General features: G+C 33.5%; 2 protein-coding genes across 3 annotated transcripts; one reads left to right on the top strand and one right to left on the bottom strand.

Moving 5' to 3' along the window:
- The first annotated feature begins 5988 nt into the window (after nucleotides 1-5988).
- On the top strand, nucleotides 5989-8758 carry LOC102620669 (serine/threonine-protein kinase PCRK1). 2 transcript variants are annotated; one of them, XM_006488273.4, is made up of 4 exons: nucleotides 5989-6804; nucleotides 7237-7497; nucleotides 7617-7739; nucleotides 7940-8758. In XM_006488273.4, exons 1-4 carry the CDS (start codon nucleotides 6394-6396, stop codon nucleotides 8504-8506), a joined length of 1362 nt encoding a protein of 453 aa, XP_006488336.1. In that variant the 5' UTR covers nucleotides 5989-6393; the 3' UTR covers nucleotides 8507-8758. The 2 variants fall into 2 exon arrangements, with proteins under 2 accessions (XP_006488336.1, XP_015388879.1); XM_015533393.3 differs by having other exon boundaries at nucleotides 6657-6804; nucleotides 7230-7497.
- A 1613-nt stretch (nucleotides 8759-10371) lies between these two features.
- LOC102620394 (probable serine/threonine-protein kinase PBL9) lies at nucleotides 10372-13564 on the bottom strand. Its single transcript, XM_006488272.4, has 7 exons — nucleotides 13335-13564; nucleotides 13047-13145; nucleotides 12166-12491; nucleotides 11761-11896; nucleotides 11525-11667; nucleotides 11284-11407; nucleotides 10372-11123 (listed from the first exon to the last, which is right to left on the bottom strand). The coding sequence occupies exons 2-7, from the start codon at nucleotides 13096-13098 to the stop codon at nucleotides 10690-10692; spliced, it is 1215 nt and encodes a 404-aa protein (XP_006488335.1). The 5' UTR covers nucleotides 13099-13145; nucleotides 13335-13564; the 3' UTR covers nucleotides 10372-10689.
- Nucleotides 13565-21214: the final 7650 nt, after the last annotated feature.

The raw sequence follows: 21214 nt of genomic DNA, 5'->3' as shown, positions 1-21214 counted from the left end.
TAAATCTACAATTTTAACACTAATTACAAGATTTCATATGATTACAACACTATTGCTGGAATGCGACGTCTGGCTAGTGTACTGCTCACTATATAATCTAGTTAATCGGTCGGTTAAATTTCTTTTTTCTTTTTAAAGAAACAAAAGAAAGCATAAATTAATGATCATGTGAGAGTGAGATAGAGAGTTGCGAATGAGTTAAACACAAGAAGACAGGAGCAACAAGAACAAGATAGATGATCATGAAAGGGCAAGGGCATATCGTAGGTCAAGGTTGACTGACTGAGGTAGGTTTAATTATCTGTCGGTATGTACGTACGACGTTGCAGCAACAGCTGCATCTCTGACTCTGACACTTGATGCTTGAGCATGAGCACGAGCACCAGCATGAGCCGGTTGACATGTCCAAATCACCAAGCTGGTGATCTCATTCACGATCATCTCCTTGAGCACTTTCTCTTTCAGTTCGTAGTACTCTCTCTACTCCGCTACTGCTCGCTGCTGCATGCATGCTTACAATTTTCATTTTCCACGTACAAGCTAATCCCAGTTACTTTTCCAGCTCCCTTCTGTTTTGCTTTATCACGTTACAGTCTAACGATATCTGTATAAATCTGCGGCTACCATTGACTCATAAGTCATACCTATTCCATCTTCCTATGCAAATTAATAGGCTGTTATTGATCGTATGTATAATTCCATATCAAGAGCCAGCACGGCTTGTTTGGAATCTGCAGGCGCCACAGTGACAATAAGAAACTAATCTGACAATTTCATTTTCTAATTAATCGCTGCCATTTGATGACAATGTGATGTGCTGACGGTAAAAAATTCGACTGACAATTCTTCATCTACTCAATACATCATTCATTACGTAAATGGACTCATACAGTCCGGCAGCAACCCCCAATGCTCTCAAGACATCGAATCTTAGCCCAATTTAATTAAGGGTGGATATCTCTCCTATTAATGTAGGTGGAGCATTTATCTTTCTCATATTAAATGGGTGTAGAAATTTAAATAATAGATATTATATATCTAAGATCATTTTAATAAATTTTTAATTGTAGTATAATCATTCTATGATACTGTGATTAAAATTATGGTATACATGGCATAACAAATGTGGACCGTTATATTTAAATGAAAAATTTTCACCATTAATTCTAAATAAATATATAACTAATTACTTAAGTAACATGTAATTATATTTTTTTCAGTTCAAGTTGAAGGTTACATTTATTATTCTCATGTGTGATCTACAAAATTAATGTGTTATCCGACACTTATTGTTAATTTATAAGTTTCACGTTACATTTACACGTTTTTATTTTGTTTATAATTTTGAAGACCAATTTACCACTCCAACATTAATTTTACACATGTTTTTAATTTCACACTTAATGTAAATTTTGTCTTATTTCACAGTTTTTTTAATTCCAAAGAAAATTTACCACTTCAACATGAATCATTGAAGCCTTAAGTTGACCTTACCTTGCGCGGGTGATGATGGACAAACCAAGACATAGGCAGCGACGGCAAAGAGGACAACAGTTGGAACGACGTAGAAAATGGGGTCAAGTATGGCTAGAAGTTGTAGATCGACTGATCAACTATTAAGGTAACGCAGGCACAACTGAACGAAAGTGAACACGGTGGCGACATGGCGGCTTTTTAGCTTAGGGTTAGGATGTGTCTTTCTCTTTCGCGAAATATTAATTAGGAATTGGATTTTGCCTTTTATATATTTTTTTTAAAGGCAAATCTATTTTTTTAAAAAATTAGTTAAACTTACTTTAAAAAAAATTAACCAGTTTTTAACTGATTAAATATAATTTATTTAAATTTTTTTTATTAATTATGAATCGTTAATATAATTTAACGATACACAATAACTACAGTGTTAATAATTACAGCATTATAGAATTTTCTTATAAATTAATATTTAAAAAATGGAGAAAGGATAATATATTACAGTATAGCCCACCAAACTGTCGTTCAAACGTTAATGCTTAAAAATAATACATTACACCAAGGCCCACCAAAACTTAAATACCAATTGCTATTGCGGAAAATAACCCGTCCACCAACTCGGCAACCGAAGTTATTCAATTATATGCATCGAACGCATTAGTTTGGGCCTGGCCCGAACATTCTTGAGATTAGAAACTGGGAGAGTGCAGAATAAAACAATCTTTTGCTGGTGCCTGGTTCTATCTTTTCTTGCCACGTGAAATAACTTAAATATTTTAATAATAGCTGTCAATTTTGTGTGGTCAACAAACACTGGGGATGTTGAATTTTATTTTCTGAGTGGAGGCTGTTGAATTTTTCAAGTTCAAATATATTTAGTAAGATTTGACGGGCGACGTTGCCACGGCCGATTTCGACCTTCTATAAAATAAAAATAAAAAAAAAATAGAAGACGGCCACGTAAAGAATATTTATCTACACATTGATTCAACTACTTACTTGCAAATTGGATATATTTCTAAGGGAAAATGACAATCAGACTCACAAGTTGATCTCCTATCCTAGCACTCTGCCATCGAAATCTCCGCTCATTCGTGACATTATAATGGGCATTATTATTATACATTATTGCTCTCGTTAATCCAAAGAAATTGAAGAATACTAACGGAACGAGATCTGTATGTCCACTTTAAAATATTGGAGTCTAACTTATATGGATAAAGATTCAATGCTGATCTGAATTTTTACTGAATATTAAATTAATAGTTGTTTGATAAGATAAATAAAAAAAAATCAAAATTTAAAAAATTTTAACTATTCATTCAATACTCGGCAAAAATTTAACTCAACATTAAATCCTAATCCAACTTATATTGAATAAATCTTAGAAATTTAAGTCTCTCTCTCTCAATAAAATTTATAAGAATTATCTTCGATTAAGGTACTTTTATTTGTACCCCAAGAAAAAAAACTATATGACACATTCGTTAATACCATTGTAAAAATGATTTTAAATGTCATTGCAGAGTGTATCTAAAGTGTAAAAAAAAAAGAGATAAACTACCACAAGAGATGATAGATTAATAGAAAAATATCCACCGTCCATCTGTTTTTTTCAATTTTTTTAAAAATACACAATTCTTTTTTTTTTTTTTTGCTGAAATCCACCTAAAGTTACATTTTATTTCACTTTTCCACTTCCATTTGAAATCCGTTAAGAAAACTAACAGAAACTTAAAAAAATAACCATTTTACCCCCCAAAACGAAAATAACAATTCACCCTAAAAATTACCAAAAATAATCAAATTAAATCTAAATTTTTTCCCCATTGGTTAATAAAGAAAGTAAAATTATCATTAAATTTGATTATTTTTAGCATTTTTTAAGGTGAAATTGTAATTTTCGTTTTGGGGGATAAAATGGCCATTTTTTAAAGTTTTCGTTAGTTTTCTTAACGGATTCCAAACGGAAGTGGAAAAGTGAAACAAAATGTAACTTTAGGTGGATTCCAGCCAAAATAAAAAAAGAATTGTGTATTTTTAAAAAAGTTGAAAAAAACGGGTGGACGGTGGATATTTCTCCTAGATTAATCTATAGGAAAATTAAACTGAAATATTATTGATATATCAAATATAATATAGCATTTCCAATCTATGAAATTACAACTCTAATATTTAGAATTACCAATTAAGCTAGAATAACAAAAATTGAAATCTAATTAAGGAAAATTAATTTAATAAAATATATGAACATCAGAACATATATAAATTAGAAGCAAAGCAAACAAAAATGAGAATGTACTACCTAGAATGTATTAATTAATATTTCACCCTATTCGTCCTACACAAATCATTCATCTTCCCATTATTTATGTTGGCTAAATTCGGGCGTATCAATCTTAATTTATTGGTGTCTCGAGACTTCAATAAGTGGTGGCTTCAATGTTTGTACTGGTGCGTCTGCATGCGTGATTTTGTGTAACGTAACAATCATGTCTTATTCCTACCAACAAACAATAAATAGAGTTTATGTCTATGGAAACTTAGAAACGTACATTTTACTCAAGATTATTGAGAGTTATAATCAAAAGATGGTGACATTGCGCGGTGGTAACAGACAAGTGACATTTTCAAGGCCGCCTTCGGGCATTTCCAGAAAATTAATAAGAGATTCAAAGCATCAACGTATTTATTGCTGTCCCAAGAGCTTTTCATTTTCGGATAACATTACATAATTTACATTATAGTCTCGGTAGATATCGTATATATTTCGGACTTGTGTTTCGTCTTTTACTTGTATTATTCATGTACGTGATTTGGTTGTGGCTGCGGAAATTTGATAGCGGAGACCAAATCACCAACCCAATGCGTTGACTTGCTTCTTGTTGCTGGCGACGGAAGAGTGGGAGATGCATGCATTTTTGCTTTAAAATAAGCCACCCTCTTATTCCATTATGTAACCACAAACTTAATTATATGCAATTAATCGTTGCTTGTAGAGTTGTCTTTCCCTTTAATGATTTGTAATTAATTGTGCTTAGCGAATCAAGAAACATGTGTGTCGTTCACAGGCCTCTAATAAACTAAGTGCCTAGTTGTTTACGCCATTAACATGTTGCAACATAATAGCTAGCTAGCCGGTCCATTCTTGCCGCCCGGCTGGCCGGTTGCCTTTTAACACGAACACAAAATAACATTGGCCTATCTCTTAATTATTACTTTAATTACAAATGAAGTAAATATAATCATATGGAATATAGTTATGGACCGTTTTGACAATATAATGTCTTTTAACAAAGTTTTAAAAGTACTTGGATTTATCTAATTTTCACGCAAACATAATGATGATATCAATTGTTCTTTTATTGAAAGTATCATTATTATGTAAATCTTGACGTTTACGAGATTATTTTTCAAAAGTTTTGTACTTTTAACGTGATCACAAAACATTTCCTTGTGTTTTTTTCTATTTTAGTTCCAAATAAATGACAAAACCTTTTTGATTAATTACTCTCCAAAACATGATTCACGAAGTTAAAAACCCCACCAAATCGTACCCTTTTATTGACCCTATGTTATGGCAATCTCTATCTTACATGCATGTAAGATACATTCCCCTCACATGAATAGTGTATGTATGGGACCCACACACTATTTATGTGAGAGGAGTGTATCTTACATGCATGTAAGATAGAGGGACCCCTATGTTATTTGAAGAAAGAATGAATAGTAGAATCAATTTGACGGAGGGTAAAAGTCTTAACTACTCCCAGTCAACCTTAAAAAAAGGAAAAAAATTACCTCCAATTCCTTAGCTTTTTATATTTTCTCAGATAAAATATAGTTTGTCCATTTATTTCAGAAAGGTCCCCGACTCCAAACGAAGCTTCCAAAATACCCTTGCAACAATTCATTACCAATGAAATGTGGAGTATGAAACCAAACACTCAGAAAGGCTATTTCAGTTATTTGGGTACCGAGTCGGGACTTATATGATACAAACACACAAAATATGTTTGATACATTGAAAAATATCAGGAACAATGTCACTACCTAAAAAATATGATAGTATTGGTCTAAAATAGAAGCATAAAATTATACTTAAACAAAAAAAAAAAATTTAATATGTTATTTATATGACACGATTGTAACAGGTTTACCAATCGTATTGAGTAAGTGTTTGAAATTTTGACACAATTAATAAAGATTGAATATATCAATTTAAATTTTTCATAATATAGACAAAACACGTCGCGTAAACAACAAGTCAATCTAAATTACCACTCATAATTTCTAAGTAACTACGGTACAAAATACCCTCACAACATAGATTTGACCAAGATAATGGAGGACTAGGCAACTATAATTACATACATCACGGAGTAATTCGGTTATTTCGCTACAGATTGATAAGGATGTATTCCATACAAATAGAATAATTATGCTCTTCCTTGATAAACTTTAAAACCATAGGAACCTCCGTGTCATTACCTCGTAAGTACATGACAAATTACAAAATGGCCCAGACAGTAATATCAAATTATAATGGAACACGGTGAAATACAGAACATACACATTGGGCCCATCAATGAAGCAGTGAAAAAGTGGGAGCCTCAAACTCCAATGGTGACTGATACGTACGCTGCAATCATCTGCATTATAATATAAGCAGCTTCTATCTCTGAACGCTCCCTCGTGATCATCTTTCCTTCCTTACAAAACGACAACAACCAAACCAAACGTTAACCTGCTTTGCTTTTCTTCGATCTTTTTTTTTTTTAATTTTTTAATGTTCTCTCGCAACAAAAAACCGTTGCCCGTAATTTCTAGTAGTACTTTTGTAGAAACGCTGCCCACCAAAAACCCATTACAAAACAACCTCCGTTCCTTCATTTGACCCGTTCAACAATAATTCAGCAGATGAAGTGTTTCCATTTCAGCAACGGGGAGAGAGAGAGGCGCGACGGCGGCGACGACGGCGGTGTCGTTTCGAGGACTTCGAAGGTATCATGGGCTCGTTCACTCAGTGTGGCGTCTAGTAGCGTTGACACCAGGCGTTCGGAGTTTGACTCTGACTCCCGGGACTGGTCTGACTCGCTGGCGTTTTACGAGTTGTTGTCTCAGCGGAGAGCTAATGATCTGAGAGTCTTTTCGTTTGCTGAGCTGAAATCTGCTACTAGAGGGTTCAGTAGAGCTTTGTTGATTGGTGAAGGAGGGTTTGGTTGTGTGTATAGAGGTGTTGTTAGGGTTTCTTCTGATGATCATCAAATCAGCGGTCATGATTCGAAATTGGATGTTGCTATTAAGCAGCTTAATCGTCAAGGTTTCCAGGCATGAACCCTTTTCAGCTCTTTGAAAAATTTGAACATTGTATTTTTATTTTTTTGTTTTTAGTCATGTGGGGCTGTTTAATTTGAACGAAAAATGAAAATAGAATTTTATTATTTCTGTCCAATTTCAGTTAATTGGTATTTGCCAGTTCTTTAAATGTTGGATCTTGCTTTTTTATGTTTCTACGGTTCATTTTATTTTTTTCGAAGAAAGCATTTTAGCCTTTCAAGCGTTAGGAATGGGACATAATTATTTCTCTCAATCACAGGTTAAACTTGTGTAGTTTTATGGGAAAAAATTTGATAAAATATCGATCCCTATTTATGTTGAATGTATAAGTTTCTGGAAAATAAGTATCAAGACTGAAGTGTAATTTTGGTGGTTTCGAGGTTTTGCTTATGGGGTTCTTCTGTTTTGCATTCTAGCATGCAGGGGCATAAGGAATGGATCAATGAGGTGAACTTTTTGGGTGTGGTCAAGCACCCGAATCTTGTCAAGTTAGTTGGATATTGTGCAGAAGATGATGAAAGAGGGATGCAAAGGCTATTGGTCTATGAGCTTATGCATAATAAAAGCTTGGAGGACCATCTATTGTCTCGAGTTCCTACGCCTCTTGCTTGGATAGCAAGGTTAAAAATTGCTCAAGATGCGGCCCGTGGTTTAGCATACTTGCATGAAGAAATGGATTTTCAGGCATGTTGTCCCTTTATGCCTCTAAGTCTTGCTTGTATTGAATGGAATCATCTCTGGAGTTAATCGACTGGGGTGCTTTCTGGTTCCAATGATTTTGATCTGCTTTACTATTTGTGCAGCTAATATTTCGGGATTTTAAAACATCAAACATTCTGCTAGATGAGGACTATAAAGCAAAGCTTTCAGACTTTGGACTGGCTAGGCAGGGGCCACCAGAAGGTCTTGGCCATGTTTCAACATCAGTAAGTTGTTTATCTTTTACAATGATATGGTGCACCTTGTTATGTGGTTGATTGTTAACTTGATAGATTTCATTGGGCAATTAAATTATCTGATGCAAGAGTTAACGATCATCCTAATAATTGACAATGTCATGTATGCTGATATTATGCTTAACACGTGGAATGGTTTACTCACCAATTACCTTTTTATGATTTAATAGGTTGTAGGCACAGTTGGTTATGCTGCTCCAGAGTATGTTCAGACTGGAAGGCTGACTGCTAAGAGTGATGTTTGGAGCTTTGGGGTTGTTCTTTATGAACTAATCACAGGAAGGCGAGCAGTTGAGAGAAATCTTCCTCGGAATGAGCAGAAGCTTTTGGAATGGGTGAGACCCTATGTGTCGGATTCTAAGAAATTCCACCTCATTATTGACCCACGACTTGAAGGAAATTACTGCATTAAATCCGCTCAAAAACTTGCCGCTCTAGCAAGCAAATGTTTAACGAAGCAGCCAAAGTCCCGTCCTAAAATGAGTGAGGTGGTAGACATACTAGGAAATATCATTAGTGAGATTTCATCTCAAGATGAAGTCACACTTCAACCTGTTGCTGAAATTGAAGATGTGAAGGAAGAACCAGAAGCAGAGGCTGTGGTCGAGTCTGCCAAACAAGGAAACAGTTATTTGAAGAAGGTTTTTGATATTCGAGATCTGGTCAACTTAAGAAATAAATCCATTGGCAAGTTAGATTGGAGAAATTGGACGCCTGGGTTGGTAAGAAGTTGGTGATTAGCTATACCAGCTCGTGCAGTTAACAGACCCGACGACCTTCCACCCCCTTTGTAATAGGCATATAATTGGCGTTTCTACCTGCAGATTGGAAAAAATGAACATAGAGACGCACATTATCCCTTGAACAGTTGGAGTTTATTTGTTATGCTCCCCCAATTCTTTTTGTTAATCTAGTTGTAGATACAGGCTTCAAGAGAAAGCTGCATTTCTATGCATGCTGTTATCGAATACACTCACTTTCTAAGTTCACGTTTCTTCACTTATGTATGTAAATTTGCCCCACATGATGGCTGTCTATATACGATGTTGTATCCCTGCGGATTCTAGTGTCAATCCCTTGGCAGCTTAACACTACTTGGATAGTGTTACGCAAGGACACGGTTGTACCTCGTTATCATAATTGTCGAAGGGTAGATGTGCAAATCATCTGATTGCTAACATTTATGTATTATCTAAATTTAATGCTGGGGTGCGATATTGAAATTAGCCACTTGCATAAAAAAAGAGGGCAAAAAAAAAAAAAAACACCTTCATACATAGAGCGTACATACACCCATCTAGTTATCTAATAAAATCATGACATGTAATTTTCATGAGTGATTACAAAGAGATGAGATAGAACCATGATTCGAATAGGATGTAATTGGATGGTTGCTTTCAGCCTAACCATACTCAACAAGTTGCATCCCAATAACTGTGGACAAGTTGCTGCGGGGACCATGATGTTCCTATTCCGGGCTTGCCATGAACTGCATCGTGCCCCCACTTAATTGGATGCCTACTGTAGTACTGTTAAAATTGTGGACATTCAAGGTTTGGATAATGAGTTGTGCAAATAGGATTATCATCGATGAATCAAGCAATTCAAACAAACAATGCAGCCAATGACTTTGATTGAATGTGTCTTAGAGGCCTGCTCCTGCCTGACTCTACGTTTATGAGAAAATTTGACCTGGTCTGACAGAAAACTTGCTCAAATAACCAAAATCATCAGCCAATCAATTTGGAACGTTTTCTTGTTAACGTTTCAGTAATTTTACCTTCTCCCGGGGATTTCCAAAACGGCGGCTTATTCAATTCGGGTTGCCAGCATGTCTCATTAATATCGCTACTATCGGTGAACCATGAAAACAGACAACTAACTAATCATTAACTTCCTGGTTTGCTTATAACTCACCGGCTGACCGGCAACTGCAAGCACACTCGAGAAAGTCACCAATAAATTGTAATTAGTATTCATTACATAACAGAACGGTCCAAGATTTCGTCTTGTTCGATTGCAATTGCATGCTTGACTGGATGATGAAATGAAGGAAACGTATTGTCTCGTAGAGATGGGAACAGGAACAAAGGCTAAAATCCACCGAGACCAGAAAAACACTACAGCACTACTGGTGCTTGGACCCATTCCTTGATGAAGGTGGGTTACTCAAAGTGAAACCATTAACTAGTGGTGCCGACCCCGTCTGACATTGGGAAGAGCACAAAAAGTCTTCTTCCAACTTTTTTGGTAAAAAGTTCAATAGCTTCGTCACTAAAAGCATTACAAATTGGCATCCCACGTGTGCTCATCACTTGTTTTCCCACTCCAATCTGTTGGCATAACAAGGTTGGTGTTTAAATTCACTTCTCTGTCACTTTGGAATACGATAAATCTAAATCAGATCACTTTTCACATACACAGATTCAAGCCAAACATGCAAATCTCTTCAGCACTTTATTTTTCCTTCGTGAAAAAGAAAATTGTATTACAACAGAAAGTACATGCATTACATTATTTAGCATCTGAAAGGCCCATAAAAAAAAAAAAATAATAGCTAAAAGATATAACAATCCAGGCTGGAAAAAAGAAAAAAGCTACAAAGATTCTACCTCTGAATCATACAGAGCACTTGCATTCGAATTTTTCTTGGAGCCGTTTCAAGTGTTACAAATATTATGATAAAATCACAAAAGAGACAATATTTGTGTCAATTCGTGTTTTACAGGCTGAACCGCATCATCATGTCGACAGAGGATTGATTTTTTAAATACGTTAGCCAACACATGAACTGTACAGTCACAGGCCAGAGAAAATTGTAGAGAAAACCGAATGCCTGAGTTTCTCGACTTGTTGCCAACCACTTGAATATGTTGAAAGAGAATAAAAAACTGTCTCCATAAAGTTTTCTGGTTCTTTTTCAAGCATACAGAGGCGAAGCAGAAGGCCGAGGGTAAGCAGTAACACTTCTGCTCCTGGCATCATCTGCACTGTGCCTACGAATCTTTGGCCTATTGTGTGTATTGCAGCGGATGTTTCCTGTTTCACTTGAATCCTGAAGCTGCTCCAATACTGTAACAACTTCAGCCATCATAGGCCTGAACTTGCCTTCAGTTGATAGACATCGCAATGCAAGAGTAGCTGCCTTGTAGGCTCCCTCCAATGTATACTGGCCTTCAAGTCGGTTGTCTATGATCCGAAAGATCTTACGTTTACTTGCCAGATAGGGTTTAGCCCACTCGACTAGATTGTGCTCTCCAGATGGCCGATTCTTGTCTACTGCTCTCCGGCCAGATAACATTTCTAGAAGAACAACTCCAAAACTATAGACATCGCTCTTAGCAGTTAGATGGCCTACAATCAGTGAAAATACTGGCCAATTATCACAAGAGCTTATTGGATAAACATATTAGGAACTGGGCCAGCACACAAAAGGTCTATAAAAGCTGATGAGAAGCCACTAAAAGAAGCTACATCAATTAAGTTAAAGAAACAAATGAACAGAATTAAGTACCTGTTGCAAGGTACTCTGGAGCTGCATATCCGTATGTTCCCATAACTCTGGTAGATACGTGGCTCTGATCACCTGTTGGTCCATCTTTGGCCAAACCAAAATCAGAAAGCTTTGCATTGTAGTTCTGTGTGATAATTTATTAGAAAATGGAAGTTAGAAAAGCTAATGAGAAAGAGAATAGACCCTAGATCTATCAAAATGGAAATAACTGTTGCAAGGATCTACTTGAGAAGTTCCATACAGTGTCAAGCAAGATGTTTGACGTCTTGAAATCCCGATATATAACTTTTGTTTCAGCACCATGAAGAAAGGCAACCCCCTTAGCAGCACCAAGAGCCACCTTCAAGCGAAGGTTCCAAGAAAGAGGCTGGAAATAAGAGCCCCCTGATACAACAACCAAGAGTGTTAACCACAAAACATTAATTGAAGACATTATTACAGTTCAAGGATGCCAGCAGCACACGGTTAGAAACTCACTCCTAAACAAATGATTCTCCAAGCTGCCTCGAGGCATGAACTCATACACCAAAAGTCTGTGGTCATCCTCCAAGCAGTATCCAATCAATTTCACAAGATTGGGATGGTAAAGCTGCCCCAGATAATTTACTTCTGCCTATACGATTAGAAAAGAAGGGGGAAAAAAGTGAAAATGTACACCGAAGTCAGCAAAGTATATTAAAGTAGTTCAAAAACACAGAATGTTTGCCTGATTCTGAAGAAATCCAGTTCAATCCTAGAATCAATTTTGGACATACTAAAAGCTGGCACTGGCTACTATCGCCAAAGACTTCAAGAAAATAAGTTCAACATGTTCTAAATTTAGAACACGAATAACACCAATTTGGCTCTGTGAATTTGCAGCTGAAGTAGAAATGAACTCACCAGCCACTCCTTGTGACCTTGGAAACCATCTTGGTTAAGCCTTTTCACAGCAATAACCATACCAGTCCCAGGCTTGGTAGCAGCGAATGAATGCTCATCAATCCACCCTTTAAAAACAGAACCAAAACCACCCTCTCCTAACACACTATCTGGACGAAAATTCCTGGTGGCCGTTTTGAGGTCAGAAAAACTGAAACTCTTCAAATTAGGGGATCGCAAGATCTCACCCTCGCTCCTAGGAGTAGGAGGAACAGATAATGATGAAACCTTACTACCCGTGCTGCTCATATCATTCCCATCTGAGCTAACATACTTTGAACTCACCCCTGCACACAAAAACGTATAATCTCTATTTAAATCATTCGTCACTGATTCATTACAGATTAAATTCTTCAAATCATGGATTACCAAATCCAATACACAATCGGCAAGTATTTACTGAATTCCGCATCAACCCTAACGAGAGTATTTATTTATTTTTCTTTGTTTTACTGCTTAATTCTAGTAAAAACACGTCTAAAATTCAACCTGGCTATTCACTATCCAAAGGCTTCAATAAGTGGCAAGATTTAGGCTACCAAATAGACTATATAACAATGGAACTGAGCCACATAAACTTATGAAACTCTTCATCGGGCTATCAACAAGCTACACCAACTGGTATGCAAACATATAAACAAACGAAAAATCTCCCATCAACCCAATTGCCCAAGCCACTAAAGTAGAATCCACACCCCAAAATTGTAACTGAACTTTGAAGAAACTAGAATAAAAGAGTTAAAAAGAAACATAAGGGAAGGGGTGAGGGTGTGGTTTATTGAGAAAAGAACTCTATTTGTATTCCAAATAGGCTGTAAACAGAAGCTAGAAGCTTATGATACCTGTGTTGAATGGGCTCTCAGCTTTGATTCGAGCACTCAAGCAAATCCCCATAAAACCAAATTCCAGAAAACCAAGAAGCCTTTTCTTAAACTTCCTCCCTACAGATCACAACAAGATTGAAGCTTCAAATGAGCTGTATATTTCAAGAGGGAGACAAAGCAGATCTAAGTGGGGAAGCAACAACTTATTTTTCTTTTTATATGTATGCAACAACAAGAGTTGGCCATTAAGGAACCTTCTTAGCTGCAACAAAATAGAAACACAAAAAGGAAATAAGTAAAACCCACCTCTCCCTCCGTTTTCTTTTATAGAATCCAGCCCTGAAGCTCGAGCTTTGCTTTGATTCAATTTGCAAGCAAAAACAAAAAGAGAAAGAGAAGGGGAAAGAGAGAGAGATGGAGGAAAGGGGAGCTGTTTGTTTGAAATTAGGAGGAGGTGAAGAGGAATTGCATTAATGGCGGGCTGGTCCCTCTTTAAAGCAACACATTAATATATTTCTTGTACACAGTGTCTCAACTTTGTTGCTTTCTTATAAAAAAATAATAATAATAAGTGAATAAATAAAATTTTCGCTCTCTCCGTCTCTGTAGTTAGTTACTGTACAGAGTCAACTCAGAGAAGATAAGCCTGCACACTATCGATTTACGACCGTTGGATTTCGCTTCTAGATTATCCGAGTTCCGATGCTTGGACTTAAAAGCGGCTTCGTTTCTTGTCTGTTTACTTGGCTTGGCTTTGTTGCCACTTGCCACCATACAATTCACTTCATTATTGTTGTCGGTTAATGAATAATGACCCCATTTTCAAAGAGTATATTTACGATACTTCACCCTAGTTTATATTTACCCTCTACTAGTTTTTTTTTTTTTTTCTTTTTCCGGTTTCATCTTCAAGTGTTTTTCTTGATGGTCTGTAACGACCATAATATATCATATAACTGATAGAATTATATGATATTATCAATGAAATCAGCAATATCTTAAAGGAATGTGGGACTGGGGCGTGACTGTAGAAGGGAATGGCTGCAATTAATTTGTAAAATACGTATAACGGGAGCTGCAACGTTGTGGCTCAAGATGATACCTCATCAGGATAATGTACGTACATTATGCACTAAAAGTCACAGCCAGCCAAGTTGATACTTTGAATTTTTTAAAAAAAAACAAAAAAATACTTTTATGCCGGCACATTTCTGCATGGACCCGTGCATGACACAACTCTTACGTATTTAATTGCTTATTTCACAATTACAATAATTATTCCATATCAACTTTACTTAACTGGAAAACTCTCTGTAATTAATAATGTGATAAGGAGATGATCAAATTGTAGTGCGACTCAACATTATGATTTGAGCTAATCTGAAAGATTGATTAAAGAGGGCAAACACACACACGTGACGGAAGCTAGTTGATGCCTGGTAAAGGTTTCGGTATACTTTAGTTACGTGATACCAAAAAAAAATGGCATTTTTTATTTAATTAATGTTTAGGATGAAATTAAAAAATTAAAAATACAACCAAATGGTTGTGGCTCAGTTGGCAGTGCAAGCTGAGTTTGTGGAAAGAGTTCTCGAGTTCGATCTCCACTAAACACACCATTTGGGAGGGGTAAAAAGCCTTAACTATGACTACACTCCGAATTCGAATTAATCAAGGCCCAATGCGGTCGTGGCACACCGGATGGTTTAAAACCAAAAAAAAAAAAAAAATACACGTACACATGAATTATATATCTATTTATGTAAAGTATGTGATCACGAGAAATCACTCAATTCTTGGTTGTCTGTTAACCTTTTTTTTTTTTTTTGTTTTTTTTGCGCCTCCATTCTCGTCTCTCTTCTCTTTAGCACTTGTATTAGAAGTCACAAGAACAACATGCCTAGCTAGCCATTTGCAGCTAAGTATTTATTTGACGAGACAAACTTTTTTCACTCAATTTGTCCCTGTAATTAATAGCCAACACCGCCCTCTTTTTTTTTTTTTTTTTTTTCCTCCAATGAGGATTGCCTATTCTTAATTAGTTTTCACCAAATTGACTCTCTTATACATGGGTTTCATTCAATCCAAAATTTTACTTTTGCATGCACAACGATGACGAATGAGCCTTGCTATGTATAGCTTACGTAATTGAATTTTGAATGTGTTGAGAGATCAATGAAGTGATAACATTTAGGTCCCTAATATTTTAAACAAAATAATGTTAATTTCAATATGTAGCAAGTAGGTCCCTAATTCCAATCAAAACAACTTAAGTACCTTTTTCGTGTTCATGTTTTTCTCATTAATTACGAGAAATACATGAGCGGGAAAGCATACTACTAACGTAACCATGTTAGTTGGTGAGTTCATCCAACTAAACTTTATGTCTCTATCATGTGAAGGGGAGAAATTTTTATTTCGCTAATTAAATTTGACGGATCTCATCAGAATCATCTCAAAAATGGAATGAGTATAGGTATGATTTTGTGATTGTTATTGTGAACAAGCAACCTAAGGATGGCTGCCTGCTACTCGTAAAAAAGACTACAATTATTTTGGCAGAGGTGCAGAGGTATCAGTTTTAAGGACCGATTTGACAGAAACGGGAGAGAACTATACTCTTTTCTTCAAAATATACAGAACCCAGGGACCCATATGTTAGTTAATACTCTAAAATTAAATGGTCCCTAGATGCGCCGGCCATGATAGAACCTAACCCGAACCTAATCAAAGATAAAATCAGAACCGCCCAAGGCGTAGACTTTTCCTGGCGTGAACATTCTTGTCCTAAACAAAAATAAATCCTGTGAAAGAAACCATTACACGTTATCTGTGATTATCCGGATTTGTTTTGACTTTTGAGCTTTCAACTAAGAAGTCAAAAGTCTCACAAAACTGGGCTCCACACATTGACATTAGTCGTAACATGCACGCTGGCAAGTGCCTTTGTGTACCACTTCTGTCCTCGAAAATTAAATTACCATTAAATTAAGTTAAAAAGGCTCATCACTAATCGGCTTGGTCTGATTAGACTGGCTTATGAGCCGTTGGCCAATTTCGATTAGGGTTTTGTAATTTTTGTTATTAATTTCTCTCAAAGGTTCGAGTGAACGAGGAAGGGGCACGAAGTCCCAATCAATTTTTAATTTTTTTGTCTTCTTTTAGGTTATAACGACCCTCGTTTTTACTATTGGAGTGAAATATATTCTACTCATGAAGTGAGAAGATAAATAAACTCTTATTATAAAGAGAATGAGGTCTCAATAATTATTGAGATTCGAACTCATGCACCCAAAGTCATTAGACGCATGAGTTGCCAATTGGTGCTCATGATTCAAACTTGAGTGCAAAGAAAATTATTTAAAAATCATTTGGATAAGCTATGGGAAGAAAAGGATTGTAATTAATTATTAGAATACATGGTTTTATTAATTAAAGGAGAAGAGTACCAATACGTGAGAAAAGCTTGACCCAAAAACGCCATGGTGCACATATTTAATACAATTTTTGACACACATACATATATTCATTTTGAAGTTGCCAATTATAATAAGGGGGGAGAAAAGTAATTCCCAACACATAATATGTGTGTATTATCTTTACCATTTTTTTAAAATGGATAATTAGATCCTTGTTATGACAAAAATAATTAGTCTTCTAAGTGATAGATGATGTTTATATGGACAAAACTATGATGCAGCTGTGGTACCATACCACAGTTGCACCCAACTATTGGATCTAGTTACAGTTATCACCATGGTTGGATCCAATAGCTAAAAGTAACTGTAGTATGTTACCATAGTTATACCATAGCTGGACCATGTTTACATACATGCATGTTAAAAAAATGTAGATTTTAATATTGCAACAAATATAAAAAAATCTAATGTATTGAATATATATATATATATATATATATATTAATAATATTTTCACTTAGTTGAGATATTAGAATAGCTACATATATATGCATCTTAAAAAGGAATAAGTTTGATGTTTTATATTAATTACAAGTTAATAATGTTTTTGGGGGCAGGGCTGGGGGGCAATTTTGTCGATTTAGTGAACGAAATTGACGGCCACTAAAGCCGTGATTCCGTACGTTTCCACACTGCATCGAGTTTTTTTTTTTAATAAATTAAGCAATTATACAATTTTTTTCCTTTTTTTTTTCTTTTCTAATGATTTAAGCTTAAGAAAGAATGGACTGTGCACGACTGTATGGATGTCAAACTAGAAGTACAAAACACAATCCTAGAATGATATTTCCCATGTGATCATTTGTTTCTCAGTGAACCCTTTCGAAAAAGAAGAAAAGGTTTCTCCAGGAATCCATTCATCTTTTTTATTATCCTTTTTTTCTAAACCATGTGCGTATTATGTGTAATCAACAAATTAGAGTGGCCATTAAAGAGATCTCTTCTCGCATTATGAATTTTCCAGGTCTAGATTTTAGAGGCTTTGAATATACAAACGAAAATTATATGTGAACTAAATGGGAAAAAAAAAAATCATTCATCGTGAATCTAGATGGATATAGTCAAAAGGAGAATTGCACCACTGTCACTGAGTGCTTGTCAAAAGTTTGGTTGGTCTCAATAACTTAGTCGTTGCTAACTTTGATGGTGCTGAACTAATGTAAAAATAATGCAACTAAGCTTAGAAGTGCTATTTTTAATAGCATAGTTTAGTTTAATGTCGTAGTTAGTTAACTGCTTCGCCTAATTAATGCTCAGCAATTTCTCAACTCAGTGAATGCAACCCAAGATGTTGTGGCACGTCAATATCAACATTTTATAATACATTCATGGCTTTGAGAGCGTACGGATTTCAAGTACTTGGGTTGTTTTTTTATTTCTTTTTGGGCTCAATTTGTCAAAAAGATATAACGTGAAGCTCATCTTCTTGCTTCTTAGAGTCAAACTAATGATGCACAAAGACATTTATTGATGATGATGGACAGTTACATGCTTTTCCGAAACTTGTAATTTGGGGTCGGGCTGTAATGCAGTGCTGCATGTCATGCAGCTGCCTTTATTATTTTTTTAATAATGCGGATGTAACCGGCCACCGATTCGCTCCTTTTAATCGCTTAAAGCGGCAAATGTTAAAAGAAACTATCATAGAACTCCCTCATTTTAGGAAATATTAAGATAATCAATTCAAAACTAGTAAATTATCAAAGACCCCCTCAACTTTACACCAAAAAAATACTTCCTTTTTCTTTTGATTCATGGAAAATATAGTTAATATATTTAACTTATATCCTAAAAGAAACATAATTAAATAAAATTAATTGGACTAATATATTTAAATAAAAATAATTATATTATTTTTCTTAATATTACATTATAAATTTAATGATATTTTGCCTTAAAAAATGTAACTTATGTACTAATGAGAATACTATTTAAATATAATAAATGGAAATAATTATATATTAATTAAAAAATTTAATTTATTAATTGCACTATTTTTAATATTATGTAATAAATATAATGATATTTTGCTTACAAAACTATCAAAATAATTTTATCAACTTTTAATTACATTAGAATCCGAGTATCTAAACATATAACGAAATCGATTTATTTCCAGATATTTAGAAGAAATCAATTCCAGGATCTCACGATTCACATTCAAGGACTTAAATCCCTACCTACTAAAATGAGGACAATATTTATCCAACTATCAAATAATTATCATTCCAAACATCGTAATTACCCCTCAAATGTTGTTGTTGTTATTATTAGTGGCCAATATTAGTATGTTTTATGTATACCCTCTAAAACAAATATTCATATATTACAAAAATATAAAGCATCTAATATTTGATATTTTTAAATAAAACTCATAATCAATCTCTTGTGCAAATTAATTCATACTATCTTAAGTGAGATTAATTATTTTATTTAATCCTTTTTGCTATAATAATTTTTTTGTTAAACATTAATCAAATTCATAATGGTACATAACATGGATAATTACAATTTGAATGCAACTAATATTGAATAATGTTGTATTATGTTATACTTATAGTTATATAATTTAAGCATGACAGTTATATTTCTAAATTAAATTAAATTATTTGAGTAACATTGCACTCACTATATGGGTACATGATTTGTCTACTAAATGATGTGCAAGTATTATAAAATATGTTCAATCTTAAATTTATATCTATATTTTTTTGAAATTAAGTTAATTTATATCACAACCAAAAAAAATTAAATTATTTAAAAATATGAAAAATATAAATTCATTTTCATAGTAAGCAGTATGTTTTACTAAATTTACTTTTAAAACATTTTATGCCATTGGGGAGAAATATAGTCTTTTAAATTCATTTTTATTTATACGTCTTAAGCTTGTTATAATCTTTGCCACATGAAATATGTTTTCACTGTAATTCTCGCTAAATTTAATTTATATACTTTTATTCTAGTGGTAAAAGAAATTGAATTTGAATATAATTTTTTCAATTTAGTTTTTTTTAACTGATTAAGCATCATGTTACTGTATTACACAGATATTTACAACTGTTATAACAGCAGATTATTACACTGATATTTACAATTAGATATACAAACTGAGACTTATATTATTACATTTTAAATTCTATGAAGTAAGTGCCCAGACAAATAACCCTCACGGAGGAGGAGTGTCTCCACTCCACTTGTATTTCGTAAGGGAGAAAAATTTTACAAATAATCTCCATATAATTATGTTTAATTAAGGGAGTTTGAGTCTATGAGGACTCGAATTATTGCCCTCATAGTCATGTTTTACTTTAATGGTGTGTTTACTTCATGGAATGAGGAATGAGAATGAAGGAATAAAAATGAAACATATATTTACTTGGCAAAATGTAATTTGGGAATGAGAATAAAATGTGTGGGTCCCACACAATTTGGGAATAAGGAATGGGAATCTCATTCCCGGGGGTTGGGAATGTGAATGAAATATATGTTTACTTTTGTATTCCTCTAATTTTTTCATATTTTCTAAATTACCCTCATTCAAATCACAATTAATTTTATTATTTTAATTTATCAAAAATTTATTATTATTTTAAATGTCATTAATGATAATTATTATTATTATCAAATTTTATTAACTTTATTATTTTAGTTATTATTAATTATTTTTATTTTTATTATTAATATTATCATTATTAACAATAAAAATAATGATAAAAATAATAATTAATAAAAATAATTAATTTATCATTATTTTTATTATTATTAATAAAAATAATAATAAAAATAATTAATAATAACTAAAATAATAAAGTTAATAAAATTTAATAGTAATAATAATCTAATTTTCATTATCTAGATATAAAAATGATATTAATTAAAAATAATAATAAATGTTAATAATAATATTATTAAAAATAATATTAACAATAATTAATAATAATTAAAATAATAAAGTTAATAAAATTTAATAATAATAATAATAAATGTTAATAATGATAATATTAATAAAAATAATAATAACAATAATTAATAATAACTAAAATAATAAAGTCAATAAAATTTAATAATAATAAATGTTAATAATAATAGTAATAATAAAAACAACAATAATGATAATATTGTTAATAATGATAAATTAATTATTTTTATTAATTATTAATACTATAAGTATTTTGGTAAATTGATTTTCATTCACATTCCTCATTCCCATTTATTTTGTCAAGTAAATACATCAATGACATTTCAGCACATTCTCATTCCCATTTATTTTTGCCGAGTAAACATTAAAATCGCATTCTCATTCCAACTCATTCTCATTCCCAGCCCATTCCTATTCTACCACATTCTCATTCTATGACGTAAACGCACCATAAGGTCAATGGTTCACCACTGGGCTAAAGCCTAAGTGGCTAATTTAGCTTAATAACAACTAAATTTACTCCCATGGATTCAAACATCAACTATTTTGTTTTTAATTCAAATGATTTACAACTGCATTAATTAGTACCCACAACGTGATTATTAATATACTTACAAAGTAATATATCTCATCTATATTAAATTATCAATATATTTGTAGAAAATTAATTTTATATTAGCACAAAAGTTTAAAATATATCTTTTTTATGTAAAATTTATACATAGAAAAATTTTGGCAAGTAAAACTACCGCCTCAATGAAAATATTATTTACAAATTACAAAAA

Source organism: Citrus sinensis, chromosome 8 (assembly GCF_022201045.2).
Source record: "Citrus sinensis cultivar Valencia sweet orange chromosome 8, DVS_A1.0, whole genome shotgun sequence".
NCBI classification, from domain to species: Eukaryota; Viridiplantae; Streptophyta; class Magnoliopsida; order Sapindales; family Rutaceae; genus Citrus; species Citrus sinensis.
This window is presented reverse-complemented; position numbering and strand designations above follow the sequence as displayed.

What these genes read in the sequence shown, in the direction of transcription:
- LOC102620669 (XM_006488273.4), top strand. Translation starts at nt 6,394, where the DNA reads ATGAAGTGTTTCCATTTCAGCAACGGGGAGAGAGAGAGGCGCGACGGC. An exon ending in TTAATCGTCAAGGTTTCCAG is followed by an intron (nt 6,805 to 7,236) that starts GCATGAACCCTT and finishes TCTAGCATGCAG; the next exon opens with GGGCATAAGGAATGGATCAA. An exon ending in TTGGCCATGTTTCAACATCA is followed by an intron (nt 7,740 to 7,939) that starts GTAAGTTGTTTA and finishes ATGATTTAATAG; the next exon opens with GTTGTAGGCACAGTTGGTTA.
- LOC102620394 (XM_006488272.4), bottom strand. Translation starts at nt 13,098, where the DNA reads ATGGGGATTTGCTTGAGTGCTCGAATCAAAGCTGAGAGCCCATTCAAC. An exon ending in TGAGAGCCCATTCAACACAG is followed by an intron (nt 12,492 to 13,046) that starts GTATCATAAGCT and finishes TTTTGTGTGCAG; the next exon opens with GGGTGAGTTCAAAGTATGTT. An exon ending in AAGGTCACAAGGAGTGGCTG is followed by an intron (nt 11,897 to 12,165) that starts GTGAGTTCATTT and finishes CTAATCGTATAG; the next exon opens with GCAGAAGTAAATTATCTGGG.